At 47.9% G+C, this 22,820-nt stretch overlaps 1 protein-coding gene across 2 annotated transcripts in view; it reads right to left on the reverse strand.

Moving 5' to 3' along the window:
• The window catches only part of SLC2A9 (solute carrier family 2 member 9), a 47,142-nt gene extending 25,331 nt beyond the window's left edge, over window positions 1–21,811 (reverse strand). The window contains exons 1-4 of one of the 2 annotated variants that reach the window (XM_049789794.1): window positions 21,794–21,811; window positions 19,630–19,728; window positions 16,361–16,521; window positions 5,190–5,314 (exon numbers count right to left, since the gene is read on the reverse strand). In XM_049789794.1, the coding sequence (XP_049645751.1) occupies window positions 5,190–5,314; window positions 16,361–16,521; window positions 19,630–19,728; window positions 21,794–21,805 (397 nt within the window). In that variant the 5' untranslated portion in view covers window positions 21,806–21,811. Of the gene's footprint in view, window positions 1–5,189; window positions 5,315–16,360; window positions 16,522–19,629; window positions 19,729–21,426; window positions 21,549–21,793 lie in introns of those variants that run through there. The other variant, XM_049789793.1, reaches the window with a different exon arrangement.
• Between the last annotated feature and the right edge of the window lie 1,009 nt (window positions 21,812–22,820).

The following is a 22,820-nucleotide window of genomic DNA, read 5'->3' on the forward strand; positions in this document are numbered from 1 at the left end:
GACCATATGGGACATCGAAATTAGAAAGGCAAATGCCGGGGCCGGAGAGATAGCATGGGGGTAAGGCGTTTGCCTTTCATGAAGAAGGTCATCGGTTCGAATCCCGTCATCCCAGATGGTCCCCCGTGCCTGCCAGGAGCAATTTCTGAGCCTGGAACCAGGAGTAATCCCTGAGCACTGCCAGGTGTGACCCAAAAACCACAAAAAAAAAAAAAAAAAAAAAAAAAAGAAAGGCAAATGCTCTACCGCTGAACTATCTCTCCGGCCCCTCAAAGCTCCCTTTTAAGGAAACTAAAATGTCAAAGTGTGGAGGTAAAGGCAGCCTTGGGCCATCCTGGACCACGTGTCTGTCCCTCACCCCCAAGGACAATCTCCCAATGAGAGGCTGCTGAGAAAATTTAAACAAAGACACGGATACCAATATGGCAGCAATGCACTTCTAGCTTACATAGAATTTACATATGTGATGGTTGCAGAAATGCTAACAGAAGTCTCTGCTATAAACAGTTCATGCGGGCCCGGAGAGATAGCACAGCGGTGTTTGCCTTGCAAGCAGCCGATCCAGGACCAAAGGTGGTTGGTTCGAATCCCGGTGTCCCATATCCCTGTGCCTGCCAGGAGCTATTTCTGAGCAGACAGCCAGGAGTCACCCCTGAGCATCGCTGGGTGTGGCCCCAACACAAAATAAATAAATAAATAAATAAAATAAAATAAAATAAATAAACAGTTCATGCGACCACACACAGAGAAAGTGAGCCTCCTTTTTAGGATGGCATGTATTAATAATCCTTTCCTGGCTAATCACCTACAGAATCTATGTTTCCAGAAGGATACAATTTTATTTTTGTTTTGTTCTTGGGTCACACCCGGCAGCGCTCAGTGGTTCCTCCTGGCTCTGCACTCAGAAATAGCTCCTGGCAGGCTCGGGGGACCATACGGGATGCCGGGAATCCAACCAGGTCCTTCCAGCATGCAAGGCAAATGCCTTACCGCTGTGCTATCTCTCCGACCCCTTTAGTTGTTTTCATTATTTTTTTTTGTTTTCATTATATTTTAAGTGGCAGTTTGCATACTCCCTTTTCTACGTAGGAAGGCAAATCGCTCTAGTGCCATTGAAAGTCACAGAGAAGAAGCCAATTGCTTTAATGCTATAAATAAGTGTGAATTGACTGGTGATCCAGAGACCCTACTAGGCAAATTGTTTCTGAAGTTCATTTATAGATTCCTTGTGTGTTTAATTATACTTTTAGTGTAATTTTTGTAACACGGTAATAGTGATGTTAAAGTTTATGGTTTGAACGTGCAAAATTACTGCAGCCCCTCGCCAAAGTGCCCACACGGTTCCTATGTTACTTCTAGTTCAATCTTCATTTCCTCCATCCCCAGTGCTTGGGATTCAGTTTTGTGTCCCCAGGCCAAGTGTTGTTCATGGATTGGTGTGGCCTGTTCCCTTGTTTTGTCTCTGTATGCTCCACAGATGAGAGAGATCACCTAGCATGTGTCCTGCTCTGAATTCTCTTGCTTAACGGAAAGGTTTATAGTGAACTGTATTATTTCATCTTTTCTTTTTCTTTTTCTTTTTGGTTTCTGAGCCACACCTGCTACGCTCAGGTGTTACTCCTGGCTCTATGCTCAGAAATCACTCCTGCCAGGCTCAGGGGATGGGATGCCAGGGATCAAACCCGGGTCAACTATGTACAAGGCAACACCCTACCTGCTGTGCTATCACTCCGGCCCAATTTTATCTTTTCTTATAGTTGCACTCTATTCCACTGTGTCTCTAGACCACAATTCTTTTGTCATTCATCTGTTGTTGGACTTTTGGGATATTTCTATAACCTGGCTACTGTCCTAAGCCATCTACAGATTCTTTCCTGTGCTTTATGTGCTTATTCTATCCATGAGAGATGTTCCTTTTTGTTCATTGTCCATTCTTTTTTTTTTTTTTTGTTTTTGTTTTTGTTTTTGGGCCACACCTGACCGTACTCAGGGGTTACTCCTGGCTGTCTGCTCAGAAATAGCTCCTGGCAGGCACGGGGGACCATATGGGACACCGGGATTCGAACCAACCACCTTAGGTCCTGGATCGGCTGCTTGCAAGGCAAACGCTGCTGTGCTATCTCTCCGGGCCCTCATTGTCCATTCTTACCATCCTATTTTTACAACCTTGTGTGTTGATCATTGTAGCTGGATCTGTCCCACTATGTTGCCTCAGAGTGTGAGGGGGACACACCCACTCATGCCCCTGAGCTCGGGGAAGGAAATCAAAATTCAAAACTCATGCCTGTGCCAAATGGGAAGGCTGCAATGGGATTTGGTGGCCTTATCAGTTTGACTAATGTCCTTCTATTCCTTCTATGGATGGGTGTTTTTATTTATTTATCTAGATATTTTGGGCCACACCCAGTGATGCTCAGGGGCTACTCCTGGCTCTGTGGTCAGAAATCACTCCTGGCAGGCTCAGGGGACCATATGGGATGCCGAGAATCGAACCTGGCTTCTTGGCATCATGCAAGGCAAACGCCCTACCTGCTGATATTTCTCCGGCCCCAGATAATGTGCTTTTTTTGGGGGGGGGTTTGATTTTTGGGTCACACCCGGCAGCACTCAGGGGTTACTTCTGGCTCTATGCTCAGAAATCACTCCTCGCAGGCTCATTTGGGGGACCATATAGGATGCCAGAATTTGAACCACTGACTTTCTGCATGCAAGGCGAGTGCTTTACCTCCATGCTATCTCTCCGGCCCTATGATGTGTGTTTTTAAAATAAAACTTCCATATATGATATCAATGATTTTTTTCCACAGAAGCAAAACCAATCAAAGGATTCTGTATTAGCATGTATTCTAAGTGTGATAACTGCTTTTCAAATATTAACCCAATCTTTCGTAATTGAAACAGCCCAGCACATTGTCATTTTAGATTTTATTAATTGCAGGGAGTGATTGCTTTGTTTGTTTAGTTTTTGGCCACAACTGGTGGTTCTCAGGCTGACTCCTGGCTCGGTGCTCAAGGAATCATACAGGGTCGTGAGGATTGAACTGGGTTTGGCCTTGTGCACATTAAGTGCACTACCCATGTGCTATCATTCCGGTTCCTTCACAAGGTCAATTTTTATAAACAATCTGTGTCTCTTAGGATGGATGTGTGTTTTATCATTAGGGGGTTTCATATACCCTCTAAGTTAATTAATTCATCTTTATTCAATTGTGCTATTTCAATAAGCTACAACTTCAATATACTATTGGTGTCGACTTACTCTGCCATTTACAGAAAGCTCATTCTTCATTTTAATTTTGTTTTTGAACCACAATGGCTGTGCTCAGGGATTTTACTCCTGGCTCTGCAATCATTCCTGGCAGTGCTTAAGGGACCATACAGGATGCTGGGGGTTAAACCTGGGTTGACTGTGTGCAAGGCAAATACATCATTATCACTCTGGCCCCCACATTATATATATATTTTTTGTGTGTTTTTTTTGGGTCACACTCGGCAGTGCTCAGGGGTTATTCCTGGCTCCAGGCTCAGAAATTGCTCCTGGCAGGCACGGGGGACCATATGGGACGCCGGGATTCGAACCGATGACCTCCTGCATGAAAGGCAAACGCCCTACCTCCATGCTATCTCTCCGGCCCCACATTATATATTTTAATGATGTTTTAGTGCAACAAATTCACATTGGTTATATCCCTGGTGAATAGAAAGTTTCCTGGCTAGAAAGTTTCTTCATTATGTTCAGGCTCCTTTGTGCTTTTAAACTCTCCTTGGCCACTGTGACATTTTTTTTTTTTTATTTTTGGGTCACACCCAGTGACGCTCAGGGGTTACTCCTGGCTATGCAGTCAAAAATCACTCCTGGCTTGGCAGACCATATGGGAAGACAGGAGATCAAACTGCCATCCATCCTAAGTCAGCCACATGCAAGGCAAATGTCCTACTGCTGTGCCATTACTCTGGCCCCATTTTTTTTCACTGTGACATTTCTATGACAGCCATGGGTCTTACGTTGCAGAGATTTTTTTCTATTATGTTCCCTTTCAGTCTTTCCATGCCCTCATTTCTAAGGTGTGTTCGTATGAGTGGCATAAACAACTGCCTAGTTGTTTTTGCCCAGTCTGACCCCTTGCATCATCTTTGAGTCAAGAGGTGAGCCTGTTTACACTGGCGTAATTACACAGAGAGATTCGTGTTTAAATATAACATCTTGCTGTTGGTGCAGACACAGATCACTGTTCTCTATTCCATGCTCTCTTCTCGTGCCTCTTTGGAATTGTGTTTATTGTCATGAGGTATTTTCTCTTCTTTGAGGAGCTGCCCCCCCAGATTATGTCACATATCTGAATCTGATTGAGTGTAAATGAGGTACTTTTATCATCGCCCAGACAATTAAAGAATTGAACTCTGTTCAGTGGCTTCCTGTTTTCTATGCTATTTTTGCCATATATTTAAATTTTCTTTTTTACTCCCTCTGTGTGTTCACATGATTGTGTGAGTGCGTACATAGTGTGCATACACACACTCTTCCACTGTTTTCTTATTCAATATAGATTCAGCCTCTATTTTTTGTTTGTTTGTTTGTTTAGTTTCTTAAGCCACACCCAGTGACACTCAGGGGTTACTCCCGGCTATGCACTCAGAAATCGCTCCTGGCTTGGGGGACCATATGGGATGCTGGGGATCGGACCTGCATCCATCTTGGGTCAGCCGCATGCAAGGCAAATACCTTACCACTGTTCTATCACTTCAGCCCCAATTTAGACGAACTCAATAATTGACACATATGACTCCTCACCTATCCCTTGCGCTGCCTTGAATATGTCAGTTTTGCTTCCATGCGAGGGTCTCTGTGCTCTTCTCTTCCCTGGTTTCACTCAGTCCAACCTCTACTCATCGCTTTCCTCCTCCTCCAAGCAGTCCTCACTGATAGGCCTATCTAAAGCAGCTCTCCTCCTGCCCTCCTCAGTGCTCCCCTATCAGCTACCATCTGGCTCCCCAATAATCGACAACCTTTGAGGGTGCTCCAGGAAGTGCTTGCCCAAGAGACTCCTGAAGGCCAAGCCTGGGTTTCTGCAGCAGGTGTGGGTCTGTCCCAGGGCTGATGCACTCTCTGGCACAGATTGGTGTCTCCTGTCTCCCCCGCCCCGCCCCAGTTCCCCTCACGTTTCAACACATCCCTGATGAAGACTCACCTCCGTCCACACCCATGATGAAGCGCCCCACGATAAGCATCTCGAAGGCTCCAGCCCGCAGTGCACAGGCCATGAGTAGGGCGGCAGCCAGGGCAAAGCCATTGTTGGCTAACAGGACTTGCTTCCTGCAGAGAGAAGGCGATTCAGAGCCTTGGGAATCTCGGGGGCTTGGGACGAAGTTGATGTCTCCACTTCACGCCATTCACTTGCACTTTTTTTTTTTTTTTGGTTTTTGGGCCACACCCGGCGGTGCTCAGGGGTTCCTCCTGGCTGTCTGCTCAGAAATAGCTCCTGGCAGGCAGGGGGGGACCATATGGGACACCGGGATTCGAACCAACCACCTTTGGTCCTGGATCGGCTGCTTGCAAGGCAAACGCCGCTGTGCTATCTCTCCGGGCCCCTCACTTGCACTTCTTTCCCCTGCATTCATTTGTCTATTCTTCATTCCCCTGCATTCATTCATTCGTTCATTCCCCTGCCCTTCACCCTCATGCATTCATTCATTTATTCATCTGCCAGCCATTCCCCAGCTGTTAGGGTACACCTTATGTTACCCCAAACAAAGATCATCCCTGGTTTCTTTGTGTCTGTTTGTTTACAACTTGGTTTCACCCAAAATAAAGATTGTCTTCTATGGTGGGACAGGCTCAGAATAGCCTGAGCTATCATTCTACCCTTAATATGTCCTCACTGCCCCACCTGGGGTTGGTCTCTGGACTCAATAAAAATGGCAGTTCTGGCAGGCAGCTGGGGGGAGAGATGAGGTAGAAGACTGCCAGACTATACATGCTTCACCCTCAGCCTGGTTTGGATCATTTCACGCATGATCCTGATTCAGACTCATTCACCTGAGGGTGGAGATAGGGCGCGTAGGGTGATTTACACCCAGCAGGCATTCATTTACTCAATGCCTTTTATTCTTCATAATTCATTAATTCATCTGCCTTTAATCCTACCTCTCTCTCTTTTTCCTTCATGTTCTTCCTTTCTTCCTCTCTCCCTACTTTCCCCCTCCCTCCCTCCCTCCCTCCCTCCCTCCCTCCCTCCCTTCCTTCCTTCCTTCCTTCCTTCCTTCCTTCCTTCCTTCCTTCCTTCCTTCCTTCCTTCCTTCCTTCCTTCCTCCCCCCTCTCTCATTATTCTTCATTATCTCTCTTTCACCTTCTTCCTCTCATTCGCTAGCACCAAGGCATTCAGCTGCATTTCCTTTTTTTCCAGCATCAAGTCACTCCCCTGCCTCTCATCCCCACATTCTTCCATTCATCGAGCTGCCTTTCATTCACTCCATGAGCAAATCCTTGTGAGTGGCCCAGGTGCTGCAAACCCTCCTCCATTCTGATTTGGACTCCTGACCTTGGCAAAGTGCCAGCCCTGACACCCTTCTCAATGCACACGCAAGGGGCCAGAGCAATAGCACAGTGGTAGGGCATTTGCCTTCATGCGTCTTACTCAGGATGGACCTTGGTTTGATTCTGGTGTCCCATATGGTACCCCAAGCCAGGAATGATTTCTGAGCACATAGCCAGGAGTAACCTTTGAGTGTCACTGGGTGTGCCCCCCCAATCAATGCATAGGTAAAAGGAGAATATTTGCCCCCCCCACACACTGGCAGATGACAGCAATGCTGCAGGGCACATGGGTGCAGGGAGGGATGTGCATGTCACAGAACCGTGACCCACATGGCTTTCTCCTGAGAAGATGGAAGGCGGGCATCTCTGAGCACAGATCTGAAGAATGAGAGGAGACAAGTCTCATGGGGAAGGGGGAGCAGCAATCCTGGCAGAGAGGCACTAAGAGACCCCCATGGGTTAGTGCAGGGGTGAGGGGATAGTGGGTTCAAGAAAAAGCAGGTAGGGCCAGAGTGGCAGCACAGTGGTAGGGTGTTTGCGAAGAAGAAGAAGAAGAAGAAGAAGAAGAAGGAGGAGGAGGAGGAGGAGGAGGAGGAGGAGGAGGAGGAAGAAGAAGAAGAAGAAGAAGAAGAAGAAGAAGAAGAAGAAGAAGAAGAAGAAGAAGAAGAAGAAGAAGAAGAAGAAGAAGAAGGGAGCCAGGTTGAACCTTTGTGGCCTGGGCAGTCCCAGGGTACTGAGAAGGGAGAGGCAGGGTCCCAAATACTTCAAGCTCCCCCCATGTGCTATGATGAATGTGAGCAGAAAGTAAGGGAGCAGGAAGCTGACCAGAAGTAGCTGTGGAAGTTGCAACGGGAGACATGGTTCTGGGTGGAGGGATCCAGCAGGGCTGTTCTGTTCTGGGGTCCAGGGTGGCCGGGACTTGCTGTCCGAGGTGGACACAAGGCAAAGGAAGGAGAGGAGAGGATACCACTGAAGCCCATGGTCTGAGCTACGGCCAAAGGATGCCACTGTCCTTGGTGCCTTGAGGATGATGCCAATGTCTCAGCAGTGGTGTGGAACATTTGCAAATGGGGCTACAACCCACCCCCCAAAAAAACACTGGGACACCCAGCAAGTTCCTCAGATGAACACGCTCCTTTCCCCAAATCACCCTCACCTGGCAGTGTCCCGGAATAAGGGGCACAACATTTGTAAATCACTCACAAGGCTGACTCATACATGGGCTCAGGGTGAGAAATGCAGAAATCAGCAGGCAGAATGATGCCAGGAGCAGAACCCCAGCGCCCCCTGGAGGCTACACCTGGAACAGCTGATTTAACTGTGCAGACAGGTGGGTTTTCCCCAAACCCCTTTAACACCTTCTCCCCCCCCCCCCAACCCTTTGGGCCACACCTGGTGGTGCTCAGTCTGGCTCTGCACTTAGAAATCACTCCCTCCTGGCGGTGCTTGAAGGACCCTATGGGTGCCAGAAAGGAACCTGGGTTGGTCACGTGCAAAACTAGCACCCTACCCTCTATACTATTGCTCCAGCCCCCCCCTTTTTTTCTTCCTTTTTTTCGTTTTTGGGTCACACCCAGTGGCTCTGTGCTCAGAAATTGCTCCTGGCAGGCTTGGGGACCATATAGGATGCCGGGTTTTGAACCACCATCTATTCTGGATTAGCTCCGTGCAAGACAAACACCCTACCACTGTGCTATCTTTCCAGACCCTCAAATTAATTCTTTTTTTGTTTTGGGGCCATACCCAGCAGCGCTCAGGAATTACTCTTGACTCTACACTCAGAAATCGTTCCTGGCAGGCTCAGGGGATCAAGTGGGATGCTGGGAATCAAACCCAGGTCTGTCCCTGGTCAGCCACATGCAAGACAAATGTCCTACTACTGTGCTATTGCTTCGGTTCCAGCCTCACTTTTACATCCTGGAACTGCCAAAATGATGAGCGAGAGGGTGATGGGAGGCCAAGACCTCCAAAAGAAGGTCTAAAGTGCTGGGGACCATCATCCTAGATGAGTACAGGCTCTGCCATCTGCCATATCTACTTTTAAGCAATTCCCAAGACCAGCTGGTGCACTTTGACTGCGAAAAAATTTTTTTTCTGGGGCCAGAGCAATAGCTTAGCAGGAAGGGCATTTGCCTTTCACATAGCTGACCCAGGTTTGACCCCCAGCATCCCATTAGGTCCCTGGAGAACTGCCAGGAGTGATTCTTGAGTCCAGAGCCAGAAGCAACCCCTGAGCGCCACTGGATGTGTCTAAAAAATGCAAAACAAAACAAAAATTATTTTCTGACTCTGAGACTACTTTTGGAATGGATTTGGGCCAGGCCCTGCCCCCATGCACATGGCCACCAACTCTTCCCAAGTACCCTGGTTCAGGCTGGTACCTCCGTGGCCTTCTCAGAATGGTGGAAACAAATTGCCCTTTTCTGTTTGAACTATAGCAGCCCAATAACACCCCCTACACCTCTGACAGAAACTCTCAGCTCCACGACTTAACCTTATCAAACTGCCTCGCCACCAAATTCATTTCAGACCTAAAATTCCTGGGCCTTAAAATCTCATAGTAGTGTCAGCCCAGTAACATCACAAGAAATCTCTTTTTTTTTAATTTTTAAACTTTATTGATTGACTGATTGATTAGTTTTGGGGCCACACCCAGCAGTGCTCAGGGGTCACTCCTGGCTCTGCACTACGAAATCACTCCTGGCAGGCTCAGGGGACTATATGGGATGCCGGGAATCAACCAAGTCCCTCCTGGGTTGGCCACATGCAAGGCAATTGCTCTACCGCTGTGCTATCTCTCTGGCTCCTTCATCACAGAAAATCTGATGGATAAAGTTTCATAGAAATCTACCAAGCCTGGGGCCGGAGAGATAGCATGGAGGTAAGGCATTTGCCTTTTATGCAGAAGGTCATCAGTTCAAATCCCGGCATCCCATATGGTCCCCTGAGCTGCCAGGAGTGATTTCTGAGCGTAAAGCCAGGAGGAACCCCTGAGCACTGCTGGGTGTGACCCAAAAACCAAAAAAAAAAAAAAAAAGAAATCTACCAAGCCTGAACAGTAACATGGAAGGCTCAACAAGACCAACCATAGCCCAGGAAATCCTCAGACACTGACTTGAGTAAAATCACAGAGAGCCACACAAGTGATTTCAAATGGACCCTTTTGATCTAAATTCTGATCATTATGTTACATTGGTGTATAAAGTAAAATTTGTGTCTATGGTGGAGGGTTGGGGATTGGGGACACTGGGGAAGAAAAAGTCACACTGGTGGTGAGATTGACGTTTGCACATTTCTTGCTTGAAACGACTATATTATGAGCAACTTGGTAAATCATGGTGTTATAATAAAAAATTGAAAACCCAGTGAAGTGGAGATAGAAATAGCCGCTTTGCCTCCATTCCCCAGCCAGGTCAAGCCTGAAGGCCACACTACCATGCTTCACTCCCACCAACTACCTTGAGTCACACACACTCAATTTGAATCCAACTCGTCACATGTTCTCCTAGAACTGATGTCCAACCCTGCCCTATATCAGCCACCATCTGCCCACCACCTTTTCTTTTTTTTTTTTTTTTTAATTTTTTTTTATTTAAACACCTTGATTACATACATGATTGTGTTTGGGTTTCAGTCATAAAAGGAACACCACCCATCACCAGTGCAACATTCCCATCACCCAAGTCCCAAATCTCCCTCCTCCCCCCCCAACCCCCGCCTGTACCCTAAACAGGCTCTACATTTCCCTCATACATTCTCAATATTAGGACAGTTCAAAATGTAGTTATTTCTCTAACTAAACTCATCACTCTTTGTGGTGAGCTTCCTGAGGTGAGCTGGAACTTCCAGCTCTTTTCTCTTTTGTGTCTGAAAATTATTATTACAAGGGTGTCTTTCATTTTTCTTAAAACCCATAGATGAGTGAGACCATTCTGCGTTTTTCTCTCTCTCTCTGACTTATTTCACTCAGCATAATAGATTCCATGTACATCCATGTATAGGAAAATTTCATGACTTCATCTCTCCTGACAGCTGCATAATATTCCATTGTGTATATGTACCACAGTTTCTTTAGCCATTCGTCTGTTGAAGGGCATCTTGGTTGTTTCCAGAGTCTTGCTATGGTAAATAGAGCTGCAAGGAATATAGGTGTAAGGAAGGGGTTTTTGTATTGTATTTTTGTGTTCCTAGGGTATATTCCTAGGAGTGGTATAGCTGGATCGTATGGGAGCTCGATTTCCAGTTTTTGGAGGAATCTCCATATCGCTTTCCATAAAGGTTGAACTAGACAGCATTCCCACCAGCAGTGGATAAGAGTTCCTTTCTCTCCACATCCCCGCCAACACTGTTTATTCTCATTCTTTGTGATGTGTGCCATTCTCTGGGGTGTGAGGTGGTATCTCATCGTTGTTTTGATTTGCATCTCCCTGATGATTAGTGATGTGGAACATTTTTTCATGTGTCTTTTGGCCATGCGTATTTCTTCTTTGTCAAAGTGTCTGTTCATTTCTTCTCCCCATTTTTTGATGGGGTTAGATGTTTTTTTCTTGTAAAGTTCTGTCAGTGCCTTGTATATTTTGGAGATTAGCCCCTTATCTGATGGGTATTGGGTGAATAGTTTCTCCCACTCAGTGGGTGGCTCTTGTATCCTGGGCACTATTTCCTTTGAGGTGCAGAAGCTTCTCAGCTTAATATATTCCCATCTGTTAATCTCTGCTTTCACTTGCTTGGAGAGTGCAGTTTCCTCCTTGAAGATGCCTGTAATGTCCTGGAGTGTTTTGCCTATGTGCTGTTCTATATATCTTATGGTTTTGGGGCTGATATCGAGGTCTTTAATCCATTTGGATTTTACCTTTGTACATGATGTTAGCTGGGGATCTAAGTTTAATTTTTTGCAAGTGGCTATCCAATTGTGCCAACACCACTTGTTGAAGAGGCTTTCCCTGCTCCATTTAGGATTTCCTGCTCCTTTATCAAAAATTAGATGGTTGTATCTCTGGGGAACATTTTCTGAGTATTCAAGCCTATTCCACTGATCTGAGGACCTATCCTTATTCCAATACCATGCTGTTTTGATAATTGTTGCTTTGTAGTACAGTTTAAAGTTGGGAAAAGTAATTCCTCCCAATATTCTTTTTCCCAATGATTGCTTTAGCTATTCGAGGGTGTTTATTGTTCCAAATGAATTTCAAAAGTGTCCGATCCACTTCTTTGAAGAATGTCATGGGTATCTTTAGAGGGATGGCATTAAATCTGTATAATGCCTTGGGGAGTATTGACATTTTGATGATGTTAATCCTGCCAATCCATGAGCAGGGTATGTGTTTCCATTTCCGTGTGTCCTCTCTTATTTCTTGGAGCAGAGTTTTATAGTTTTCTTTGTATAGGTCCTTCACATATTTAGTCAAGTTGATTCCAAGATATTTGAGTTTGTGTGGTACTATTGTGAATGGGGTTGTTTTCTTAATGTCCATTTCATCCTTATTACTATTGGTATATAGAAAGGCCATTGATTTTTGTGTGTTAATTTTGTAGCCTGCCACCTTGCTATATGAGTCTATTGTTTCTAGAAGCTTTTTGATAGAGTCTTTAGGGTTTTCTAAGTAGAGTATCATGTCATCTGCAAACAGTGAGAGCTTGACTTCTTCCTTTCCTATCTGGATTCCCTTGATATCCTTTTCTTGCCTAATCGCTATAGCAAGTACTTCCAGTGCTATGTTGAATAGGAGTGGTGAGAAAGGACAGCCTTGTCTTGTGCCAGAATTTAGAGGGAAGGCTTTCAGTTTTTCTCCATTGAGGATAATATTTGCCACTGGCTTGTGGTAGATGGCCTTCACTATATTGAGAAAGGTTCCTTCCATTCCCATCTTGCTGAGAGTTTTGATCAAGAATGGGTGTTGGACCTTATCAAATGCTTTCTCTGCATCTATTGATATGATCATGTGGTTTTTATTTTTCTTGTTATTGATGTTGTGTATTATGTTGATAGATTTACGGATGTTAAACCAGCCTTGCATTCCTGGGATGAAACCTACTTGATCGTAGTGGATGATCTTCTTAACGAGGCATTGAATCCTATTTGCCAGGATTTTGTTGAGGATCTTTGCATCTGCATTCATCAGTGATATTGGTCTGTAATTTTCTTTTTTTGGTAGCGTCTCTGTCTGGTTTAGGTATCAAGGTGATGTTGGCTTCATAAAAGCTATTTGGAAGTGTTTCTGTTTGTTCAATTTCATGAAAGAGTCTTGCCAAGATTGGCAGTAGTTCCTCTTGGAAAGTTTGATAGAATTCATTAGTGAATCCATCTGGACCTGGGCTTTTGTTTTTTCGGCAGACATTTGATTACTGTTTTAATTTCATCAATGGTGATGGGGGTGTTTAGATATGCTACATCCTCTTCCTTCAACCGTGGAAGATTATAAGAGTCCAAGAATTTATCCATTTCTTCCAGGTTCTCATTTTTAGTGGCGTAGAGTTTTTCAAAGTAGTTTCTGATTACCCTTTGAATCTCTGTCATATCAGTAGTGATCTCTCCTTTTTCATTCCTGATACGAGTTATCAAGTTTCTCTCTCTCTCTTTCTTTGTTAGGTTTGCCAGTGGTCTATCAATCTTGTTTATTTTTTCAAAGAACCAACTTCTGCTTTCGTTGATCTTTCGGATTGTTTTTGAGTTTCCACTTCGTTGATTTCTGCTCTCAGCTTTGTTATTTCCTTCTGTCTTCCTATTCTTGGGTCCTTTTGTTGAGCATTTTCTAGTTCTATTAGCTGTGTCATTAAGCTACTCAGGTAAGCTCCTTCTTCCTTCCTGATGTGTGCTTGCAAAGCTATAAATTTTCCTCTCAGTACTGCTTTTGCTGTGTCCCATAAGTTCTGAGAGTTTGTGTCTTTATTGTCATTTGTTTCCAGGAACCTTTTGATTTCCTCCTTGATTTCATCTCGGACCCACTGGTTATTGAGCATGAGGCTGTTTAACTTCCAGGTGTTAAAGTGTTTCTTCTGAGTCCCTTTGGAGTTCACAAATAATTTCAGAGCCTTGTGGTCAGCGAAGGTAGTCTGCAAAATTTCTATCCTCTTGATCTTATGGAGGTATGTTTTATGTGCCAGCATGTAGTCTATCCTGGAGAATGTCCCATGTACATTGGAGAAGAATGTGTATCCAGGTTTCTGGGGATGGAGTGTCCTATATATATCCACTAGGCCTCTTTCTTCCATTTCTCTCCTCAGGTCTAGTATATTCTTGTTGGGTTTCAGTCTGGTTGACCTGTCCAGTGTTGACAAAGCCGTGTTAAGGTCCCCCACAATTATTGTGTTGTTGTTGATATTATTTTTCAGATTTGTCAACAGTTGTATTAAATATTTTGCTGGCCCCTCATTCGGTGCATATATGTTTAGGAGAGTGAATTCTTCCTGCTCTAACGTACCCCCTTGATTAATATAAAATGTCCGTCTTTGTCCCTTACAACCTTCCTGAGTATAAAGTTTGCATTATCTGATATTAGTATGGCCACTCCAGCTTTTTTATGGGTGTTGTTTGCTTGGATAACTTTTCTCCAGCCTTTTATTTTGAGTCTATGTTTGTTCTGACTATTCAGGTGCGTTTCTTGTAGGCAGCAGAAGGTTGGATTGAGTTTTTTGATCCATTTAGCCACTCTGTGTCTCTTAACTGGTGCATTTAGTCCATTGACGTTGAGAGAAAGAATTGTCCTGGGATTTAACGCCATCTTTATTTCAAAATTTGGTGTGTCTTTTGGGTAGTCTTGTCTTAGATTAGGTCTTTCAGTTTTTCTCTTAAGACTGGTTTTGTGTCTGTGAAGTTTCTGAGCTGTTTTTTGTCTGTGAAACCATGTATTCTTCCATCAAACCGGAAAGTGAGTTTTGCTGGGTATAGTATTCTGGGTGAAGCATTCATTTCATTCAGTCTTGTCACAATATCCCACCACTGCTTTCTGGCATTGAGCGTTCCTGGTGACAGGTCTGCTGTAAATCTCAGGGAAGCTTGCTTGAACATGATTTCCCCTTTTGATCTTGCTGTTTTCAGAATTCTGTCTCTATCTGTGGGATTTGTCATTGTGACTAGGATGTGTCTTGGGGTGGTTTTTCTGGGGTCTCTTTTGGTTGGTACTCTTCGGGCATGCAGGATTTGATCACATATATTCTTTAGCTCTGGAAGTTTCTCTTTAATGATGTTCTTGACCATTGATTCTTCCTGGAAATTTTCTTCCTGGGTCTCTGGGACTCCAATGATTCTTAAGTTGTTTCTGTTGATCTTATCATAGACTTCTATTTTCGTCTGTTCCCATTCTTTGACTAATTTTTCCATTGTCTGCTCATTTGCTTTAAGTTTTTTGTCCAATCTCTCCTGCTGTATGGAATTGTTATGTATCTCATCTTCCACAGCACCAAGTCTATTCTCAGCTTCTGATACCCTGTCCCAGAGCTTATCCATTTTGTCATTCACTTCGTTTACTGACTTTTTCAGTCCTGTTAGTTGACATGTTATTTCAGTTTGGAGTTTTGTCATTTCTGCCTTCATATTTTCTTGGTTCTTATTAGTGTTCTGTTCAACTCGATCCATGGTTTCTTGGAATCTGTTGAGCACCTTCCATATTGCTAGTCTAAAGTCCTTATCTGAGAGGTTGATTAGTTGTTCAGTCATTATCTGGTCCTCAGAATTGTCATCTTCATTCTCTATGTCTGATGCTGGCCTGCGTTGTTTCCCCATTGTCACACTTGTATTGTGGGTTTTTCTACGTGTTGTAGTGGTATTCATTGTCTATATGATGTAGGCAGCACACTCCTCTGGCTCCTCCCTTTCTGGATGGGCTGACTTGCCTCTAAGGGAGGGGAGTCCTCCGTGGATGAAGCCTCACACTGGGACAAATCTTAGGCCCGAGCATGTAACAGAGAAGACAGTCCAGAGAGAAATGTTTGCTTCTGTGATATAGCACCGTTCTTAGTGTGATTTTTCCTTCTTGTTGCAATGGAGTTCTTTCCTTAGGAAGAGTGCACGGCCGCGTAGCGAAGCGGAGCGGCCGTGCTCCTCTGAGCCTCTTTTTGCCCCACTCGCAAGAGTTTCACGCAAGAGGACAGTAGACAGACATAGACAGGTCACACTCACAGTCTTTCACAGCTGAGCCCCACTGGGCCGGTGTACTTTCGCGGATTTTCCCCGCCTGGTGTCACACACAGGGAGCCAGCTTTTGCCCCACCACCTTTTCTCTTTGTCTCCTTGGCCTCTTTCTTTGCCTTCCTATCTTTAAAAATCTCTCCTGTTTGGTAGGGCTAGATCAATAGTACTGCAAATAGGGTACTTGCCTTGCATACAGCTGACCCAAGTTTGATTCCTGGCATCCCATATAGTTCACCTGCGCTCTACTGGAAATGATTCCCGAGTTCAGAGGCAGGAGTAATCCCTGAGCACTGCTAGGTGTGCCCTCCCACTCAAAACACACACACACACACACACACACACACACACACACACACTCAAAATCAAACAAAAATTTCTCTCCTGGGGGGCCAGAGCGATAATACAGGAGGTAGGGTGCTTGCTTTGCACACATCCGACCCAGGTTCAATCCTTAGCATCCCAGATGGTCCTCCTGTGCCTCACTTGGAGTTATTCCTAGAATGAAGAGCAGGAGTAACCCCTGAGCACTGCCAGGTGTGGACTTCAAACAAAACAAAACGAAAATTCCCTCCTGTTGAAGGGTCTTGAGTGAAAATCTGTTGCCTGCTGGGATTCTATCTCCGACACACATACACTGGGACCGCACAGAGCGGGGGGGGGGGGGTGTCCACCAAACAAAGAAGCCTCCACTGACCTCCCAAGAACCTTCCCCATCGGCTTCACCAGGAGTGTCCCCACGAGTCCTCCGATGGCGAATATGGACACCGTGACGGACCAGAGCAGAGTCAGGGTGTCTGGCTCCATAGGGTCTTCGTGTCTTCGTTCCCACGATTCATTATAGAAAGCCTTTATGTACTGAAAATAAACAACACACTGGGTTAAACAATGAAATAAGCACCACACCCTGTGCTCGAAACCAGCCCGCTTGTTGGCTTTCCCTGAGCGCTGCCCTCAAGCTAGACTCTGTTGGAGCTTTGGTTCTTCAAGCCCTTCCAGCAAACTGTGTGGGAGCCTCCCTGTGTGGCCCATTTTACAGACAGCAAATGGAGGCTCGGGGAGACAAGGAGCCTCACTGACTTACTAGTGAAGCTGGTATTCAAGTCCAGGTCTGAGTGGGAACCTTGGAATCTCTCAGCCTGGCATGACCGGCTGCAGCACCCAGCAGGATCGAGTGCAAATTGTGTTCACAAAACATAGATCTAAGGTAAGAGAAATTCTTCGCCACACCCGAGAAAGCAAAGGTGTAAGACACGAGAAATACAAACCATGAACAGAATAATTAAAAAAAAACTCTTTTGGGGCCTGGAGAGATAGCACAGCGGCGGTGTTTGCCTTGCAAGCAGCCGATCCAGGACCAAAGGTGGTTGGTTTGAACCCCTGTGTCCCATAGGATTCCCCGTGCCTGCCAGGAGCTATTTCTGAGCAGACAGCCAGGTGTGGCCCAAAAATCAAAACCCAAAAAAAACCCCAAAGAAATTCTTTTGGATTTTTAAGAATATGAAAGACTCCCACCCTCAAGATATATCTTCCACACACAAAAAGATGAGCCTTAGATGAAGGTAAGATAGCTGTAACATACCTACTTACAAAGGACTAATATCTACAATATATAAAGAACTCCAGCAAGTTAACAAAAAGACAACCCAAGTAACAATTTGTACAGACATGGCCGGAGTGATAGCATAGCAAGGAGGGCATTTGCTCTGCATGTGGTTGGACGTATGGGGCTTGATCCCCAGCATCCCATGTGGTCCCCCAAACACTACCAGGAAATGAATTCTGAGTGCAGAGCCAAGAGTACTGTCAGGTGTCAAAGTTGGAACAGTGGCATACCTTTCTTTCTTTCTTTCTTTCTTTCTTTCTTTCTTTCTTTCTTTCTTTCTTTCTTTCTTTCTTTCTTTCTTTCTTTCTTTCTTTCTTTCTTTCTTTCTTTCTTTCTTTCTTTCTTTCTTTCTTTCTTTCTTTCTTTCTCTCTCTCTCTTTCTTTCTTTCTTTCTTTCTTTCTTTCTTGTCAAAGTTGGAACAGTGGCATACCTTTCTTTCTTTCTTTCTTTCTTTCTTTCTTTCTTTCTTTCTTTCTTTCTTTCTTTCTTTCTTTCTTTCTTTCTTTCTTTCTTTCTTTCTTTCTTTCTTTCTTTCTTTCTTTCTTTCTTTCTTTCTTTCTTTCTTTCTTTCTTTCTTTCTTTCTTTCTTTCTTAAATAAAAGAAATACAAATGACCGAAATGTTTGTCCTTGTCATTGTTGTTAAAGACAGAAATGCAGTAAAACCACGGGGGAGATTCTGTTTTACATTTACCAACCTGCCCCCTTTCCATACCCCCGTCTTGTCTTCTTTTTGTTGTTGTTGTTGTTGTTGTTTTGGGGTCACACCCAGTGTCGCTCAGGAGTAACTCCTGACTCTGCGCTTGGAGGACCATATGGGACGCCGGGGGATCGAACCTCGTTTCGTCTTAGGTTAGCACATGCAGGGCAAATGCCCTATAGCTGTACCACTGCTTCGTCCCCCCATCTAGTCTTATTCTGTAGTTTCATCATGGGACTCAGGGCCAGGTTTATGGGCATGAGAGAAAGGTCCCCTTCCTCTGGGGTTCCGAGGGTTTGTGTCTCTCCCAAGCCCTGTATGAGATGGGAGTTCTGTTCTTTGTCTTCAGCAGCTTTTTGGCCCACCTGCCTTCCAAAGACAAGCCTTTGCTGTCACTTTCATCAGGGCTGGCCTTCCCATGCCGGAGGCTTCGCAGTAGTAACGGACATAGGACCTAGGTTGGACCCCAATGGAAAATTCTATTTTCCTCCTCTCTCCCTGCCTTTCTGCTTTCAGCCATGACTCGAGTTCCGTTGGGAGCTCTAAGATTTCAAGATGACTCAGATTGGGGGCTGGCCACACCAGCAGGGCCTCCTGGGTGATTTGGGGTTTTGAGCAGGGAGGGCTCAGCCTACATTTCTCCAGGGTCCCAACTTCTAGACTATACCTTCTTGGCATAACATAGAGACCCTCTCCTCCAGGCAGTCCTCCTTCATCTCCTCTCCTTTCTACCTTACTCCACAGGTGCAGAAAAGCCAGTAGCGTGGTCATTGTACATCCTGCAGTGCATGATTTCAAAACCCCAAAACCCAGTTGAGGGCACTGAGGGACCCAGAGAAGTTGGGGGCACCCTGGGTCCTGGTTCTTGGATAAGACCAAAATCAACAATGGATCATTTCTTGGGTGTGGGGTGTGTTTGAAGGACACCCCAAGCAGGGCTACAGCAGATGGGGAGGTGGCACTCCCACCAAATACTGGTCAACTCACAGAGAAAATTTTTGGGGGGTTTTGGGTTACACTCGGCAGCGCTCAGGAGTTACTCCTGGCTCTGTGCTCAGAAGTTGCTCCTGGCAGGCTCGAGGGGCGGGGGACCATATGTCCATCCTGTGTTGTGTTGGTCAAGTGCAAGGCAAATGCCTTACTGCTGTGCTATCGCTCCAGCCCTCACAGAGCAACTTAGGGACCAGGTAGGGAGTGTTAAGGGACCCCCTCCAGAGCACTGCTCGTGGGGCCATGCGGTACAGAGGTCAGACTGGGGTCAGCGCATGCCATGCGTGTGTCCTGACCACTATGATTCCTCCCCATGACCTCCCTGCTCCCTTTCTCCTTCTCTTCTTTGCTCCCTTGGACACCCACTCTAGGGCCTATGCGAGAAAGGAGCCCCTCACATCACCTTCATCGCTTTTTCCCCTGTCTCCCACCTGACCCCCAACGACAGGGCTGCTTCACTCTCCGTCCCTCCGCCCCCCACCTCCAGATGGTCCAGCTGGGTACGGGCAGTGTAGAGACGCATGTGCGCTTGCCCGCAGATGGATACTCGCATTAGCATCATGATCATATCTTTAGCAGCATCCGGAGTGGTACCCAGGTCGACTGGCCGAGTGTCTGCAGCGCCCTCTGCTGACCACCCCACAAGTGAGCGAGCACCCCAGGCACTCACCGAGGTCGGGGCGTTCACCACGGACAGGTTGTAGCCGTAGAGGAAGGAGGAGCCGAAAGCACCCACCAGGGAGGCCACAAGGAGGGAGCAGGACCAGGCCTGGGGGAGGGAAAACAGCGGAGGGTCAGAGCAGGCAGTGGAGGCAGGGGCAGGGACAGGAGTCTGAGATCCAGCACTCAGGTCTCAGGCCCCAGCACTCAGACTCAGATGCCAGCACTGAAGACTAGGACCCCAGGAGGAGGGTTCCTGACCTCCGTCTGTGGCCAAGCCCCTGCCCTCCTTCACCAGGTTGCAGGAATATTGGGGAGCAGTCCCGCTGACCTGGCCTGCAGCTGGCCGGCTATGTGCTGGGGTTTACACAGAACTGGACAGGTACAAAGCAGAGCCCAATGAAGCAACTGCATCTAGCTGGAGCTCCTAGAAGAAGGGGTGGCGGGATGTGTGTGTGTGTGTGTGTGTGTGTGTGTGTGTGTGTGTGTGTGTGTGTGTGTGTGTAGGGCGTGTCGGGGGGGTGATCTCCATCCTGTATTCTCAGGCAGGAAAACTGAGGTAGGTCGTCTTGGGTCTGCACTCGTTGTGTCCATGGCATGACAGGCGCCCCAGTGCCCTCGTCAGCAGGCACCAAACCCCTATGGCCTGAATGCCTCCCAGCAGCAGCAGCGAGAGGGAAGCTGGGCCTGCTGGATTTGGGACTCGGGACCCCAGTCTTTTTTTGGGGGGGTCACACCCAGCAGTGCTCAGGGGTCATTCCTGGCTCTATGCTCAGAAAATCGCCCCTGGCAGGCTTGGGATACCATATGGGTTGCTGGGATTCGAACCACTATCCTTCTGCATGCAAGGCAAATGCAATACTTCCATGCTATCTCGCTGGCCCTGGGACCCCAGTCTGGACGTGACAGGGCCCTCTTCACCAGCTGCATTCCCTGTCTGGGCCTGGGTCTAGTTCAAACATTTCACAGGCCTTGCCCCGTCGGGATGGGGAGATCTCTGCCTCCCTGGAGGGTCCCCTCACCCCCCCACCCCAACCATCACCAGCACCTTGGGGGAGAAAGAGGGCCGTGGCAGGAGAAAGGAAAGGCCCCTAGTATGGGCAAGGCTGACCCTTGCCCTGTGACCCTGAGCCTGTAAGCACAGCCCTACCGGGGACACTGTAGGCCCAGGACCCCCAGGGAAGGGTCTACGGCATGGGAAGGGTCCCCCAAAGATGCTGCACTTGGCACTCGAACCTCTGCACTCTGGGTTTGGATTCAAGCACTCAGGCCTTAGGCCTCAGCACTAACCCCAGCACTCAGGACTCAGATCCCAGCACTCAAGACTGGGACTCTAGTACTCAGGACTCTGGCCCCAAGAGTTAGGAATTGGCCTCAGCACTCAGGACTCAGACCCCAGCACTCTAGAGACCCAGCACTCAGGACTCAGATCCCAGCACTCAGCACTCAGGACTCAGGCCCCAGCACTCAGGACTCAGACTTCAGCATTCAGAATTCAGACCCCAGCACTTAGCACTTGGCCTCAGCACTCAGGCCCCCAGCACCCAGGACTCAGAATCCAGCACTCAGGACTCAGACTTCAGCATTCAGGATTCAGACCCCAGCACTTAGCACTTGGCCTCAGCACTCAGGCTCCAGCACCCTGGACTCAGAATCCAGCACTCAGGACTCAGAAGCCTGCACTCAAGAGTAGGACACCAGCACTCAGGACTCCGAGTGCACCCTGCACCCAGCACCCAACCCTCAGCCTCAGCACTCAGGCCCCGCAGCCTGGGCTGAGTCCCCGGAGCTCTGCCCCCCGCTTTACCTGCCTTCCCCTGGGCTGGGGCTGGGGTGTGCGGCCCGCCGGGGCGCCCGGGCCAGGCCTGGGGTCCAGAGCCAGGGCCTGCGCGCCCACGTCGCGGGAGTCCATGGCCAGCGCCTGCCCGGGCGGACCCTGGACCCGGGCACCGCCGGAGCATCCCGGGCGGGCGGGCGGCGGGCGAGAGGAGGCAGAGTCCAGCCTGGAGGGCGGGCAGGCGGAGGCGCGCCCGGGCAAGGGCGGGGAGAAGTGTGGCAATCGGGTTCGGGAGGGGTGGGGTGGAGGAAGCCGAGCTGGGGACACCCCCCCATCTCTGGGGCAGGAGCAGGGAGGGTCACTGTCCCCCTGGGGGGCCCCTCGCACCCCAACTCACAGCCCTGTGCATGGTCCACTTCTGACTCTCCTCTGAAAGGGTCCCAGCAGACAGGGTGGGTTTGGCCCAAACCCAGGACCGGCCAGTCTCCGAGGGAGGGAAGGTTCCCCAAATCACTGCACTCCCAGAAACCTGGTCTGGAGCCTCCGCTAAGCAGCCCCACCCACCCTTGCACCCCTGAACCCTCCAGTCACCCCAGCACTAGCCCCAGGACAGTCTGCAGTGGATTCCAGACGCCCAGGAGAGAGCCCAGCCCAGCCCTGTGGCCAGAGGAACAAAGTTCCCAGTGTCACCCGCTGGGTGTGACTGGGCCCTGCACAGCCTTTTGTGGCTCTCCGTGATGGTGGGGACCCTGGGTCAGTGCCTTGGACACTGCCGTCTCTGCACTGGACAGGTAGGTATATTTTTGGGACAGCAGAGCTCCCAGAAGGCCAAAGCTTGTCTTGTATTTCTCCCAACCGAGACAGGAAGCCTGTGGGATGATTTGGGGTGGGAGGCATACTGGAATCAAGGCCAGGGGTGCAGGAATGAGGTGGGCAGGGAGGGGAACCAGCATGTCGCCTCAACCTGTGCAGCTGTGGGGACCGAAATGGTCCCAAAAAGGGCAGCTAAGCCCTCCACCCACCCTGCATGGGGTGGTCCCATGAGAACAAGGATGGGCGGCTGGCCTTTCTGCCTCGTCAGGTTAGGGGGTCCTCTGGAGAATGGGGCCATCCTGGGGTGACAGCCAGCTGGGTGCCTGCACCACCGTCCTCTGACTCGCAGATCAGAGCAAGACCCGAAGAGATTGTTGTACAGTGTGTGGGGTTCCTACCCCTGTACCCCAACGGCAGGCATGGCAGGCTTCTGAGAGAGCAGATGGTTCCTCCCCACTGGCACAGAGCCAGGTGTGACACCTGAACACAGCCAGGATTAAGCCCTGAGCACTGTCCCAGGAGGGATTCCTGAGCACAGATATTGGAGTGAACTCTGAGCATTGCCGGGTCTGACCGACCTCTCCCAGGTGCCTGGCACGCCCTGCCGTACT

This window comes from Suncus etruscus, chromosome 16, assembly GCF_024139225.1.
Source record: "Suncus etruscus isolate mSunEtr1 chromosome 16, mSunEtr1.pri.cur, whole genome shotgun sequence".
Classification (NCBI taxonomy): domain Eukaryota; kingdom Metazoa; phylum Chordata; class Mammalia; order Eulipotyphla; family Soricidae; genus Suncus; species Suncus etruscus.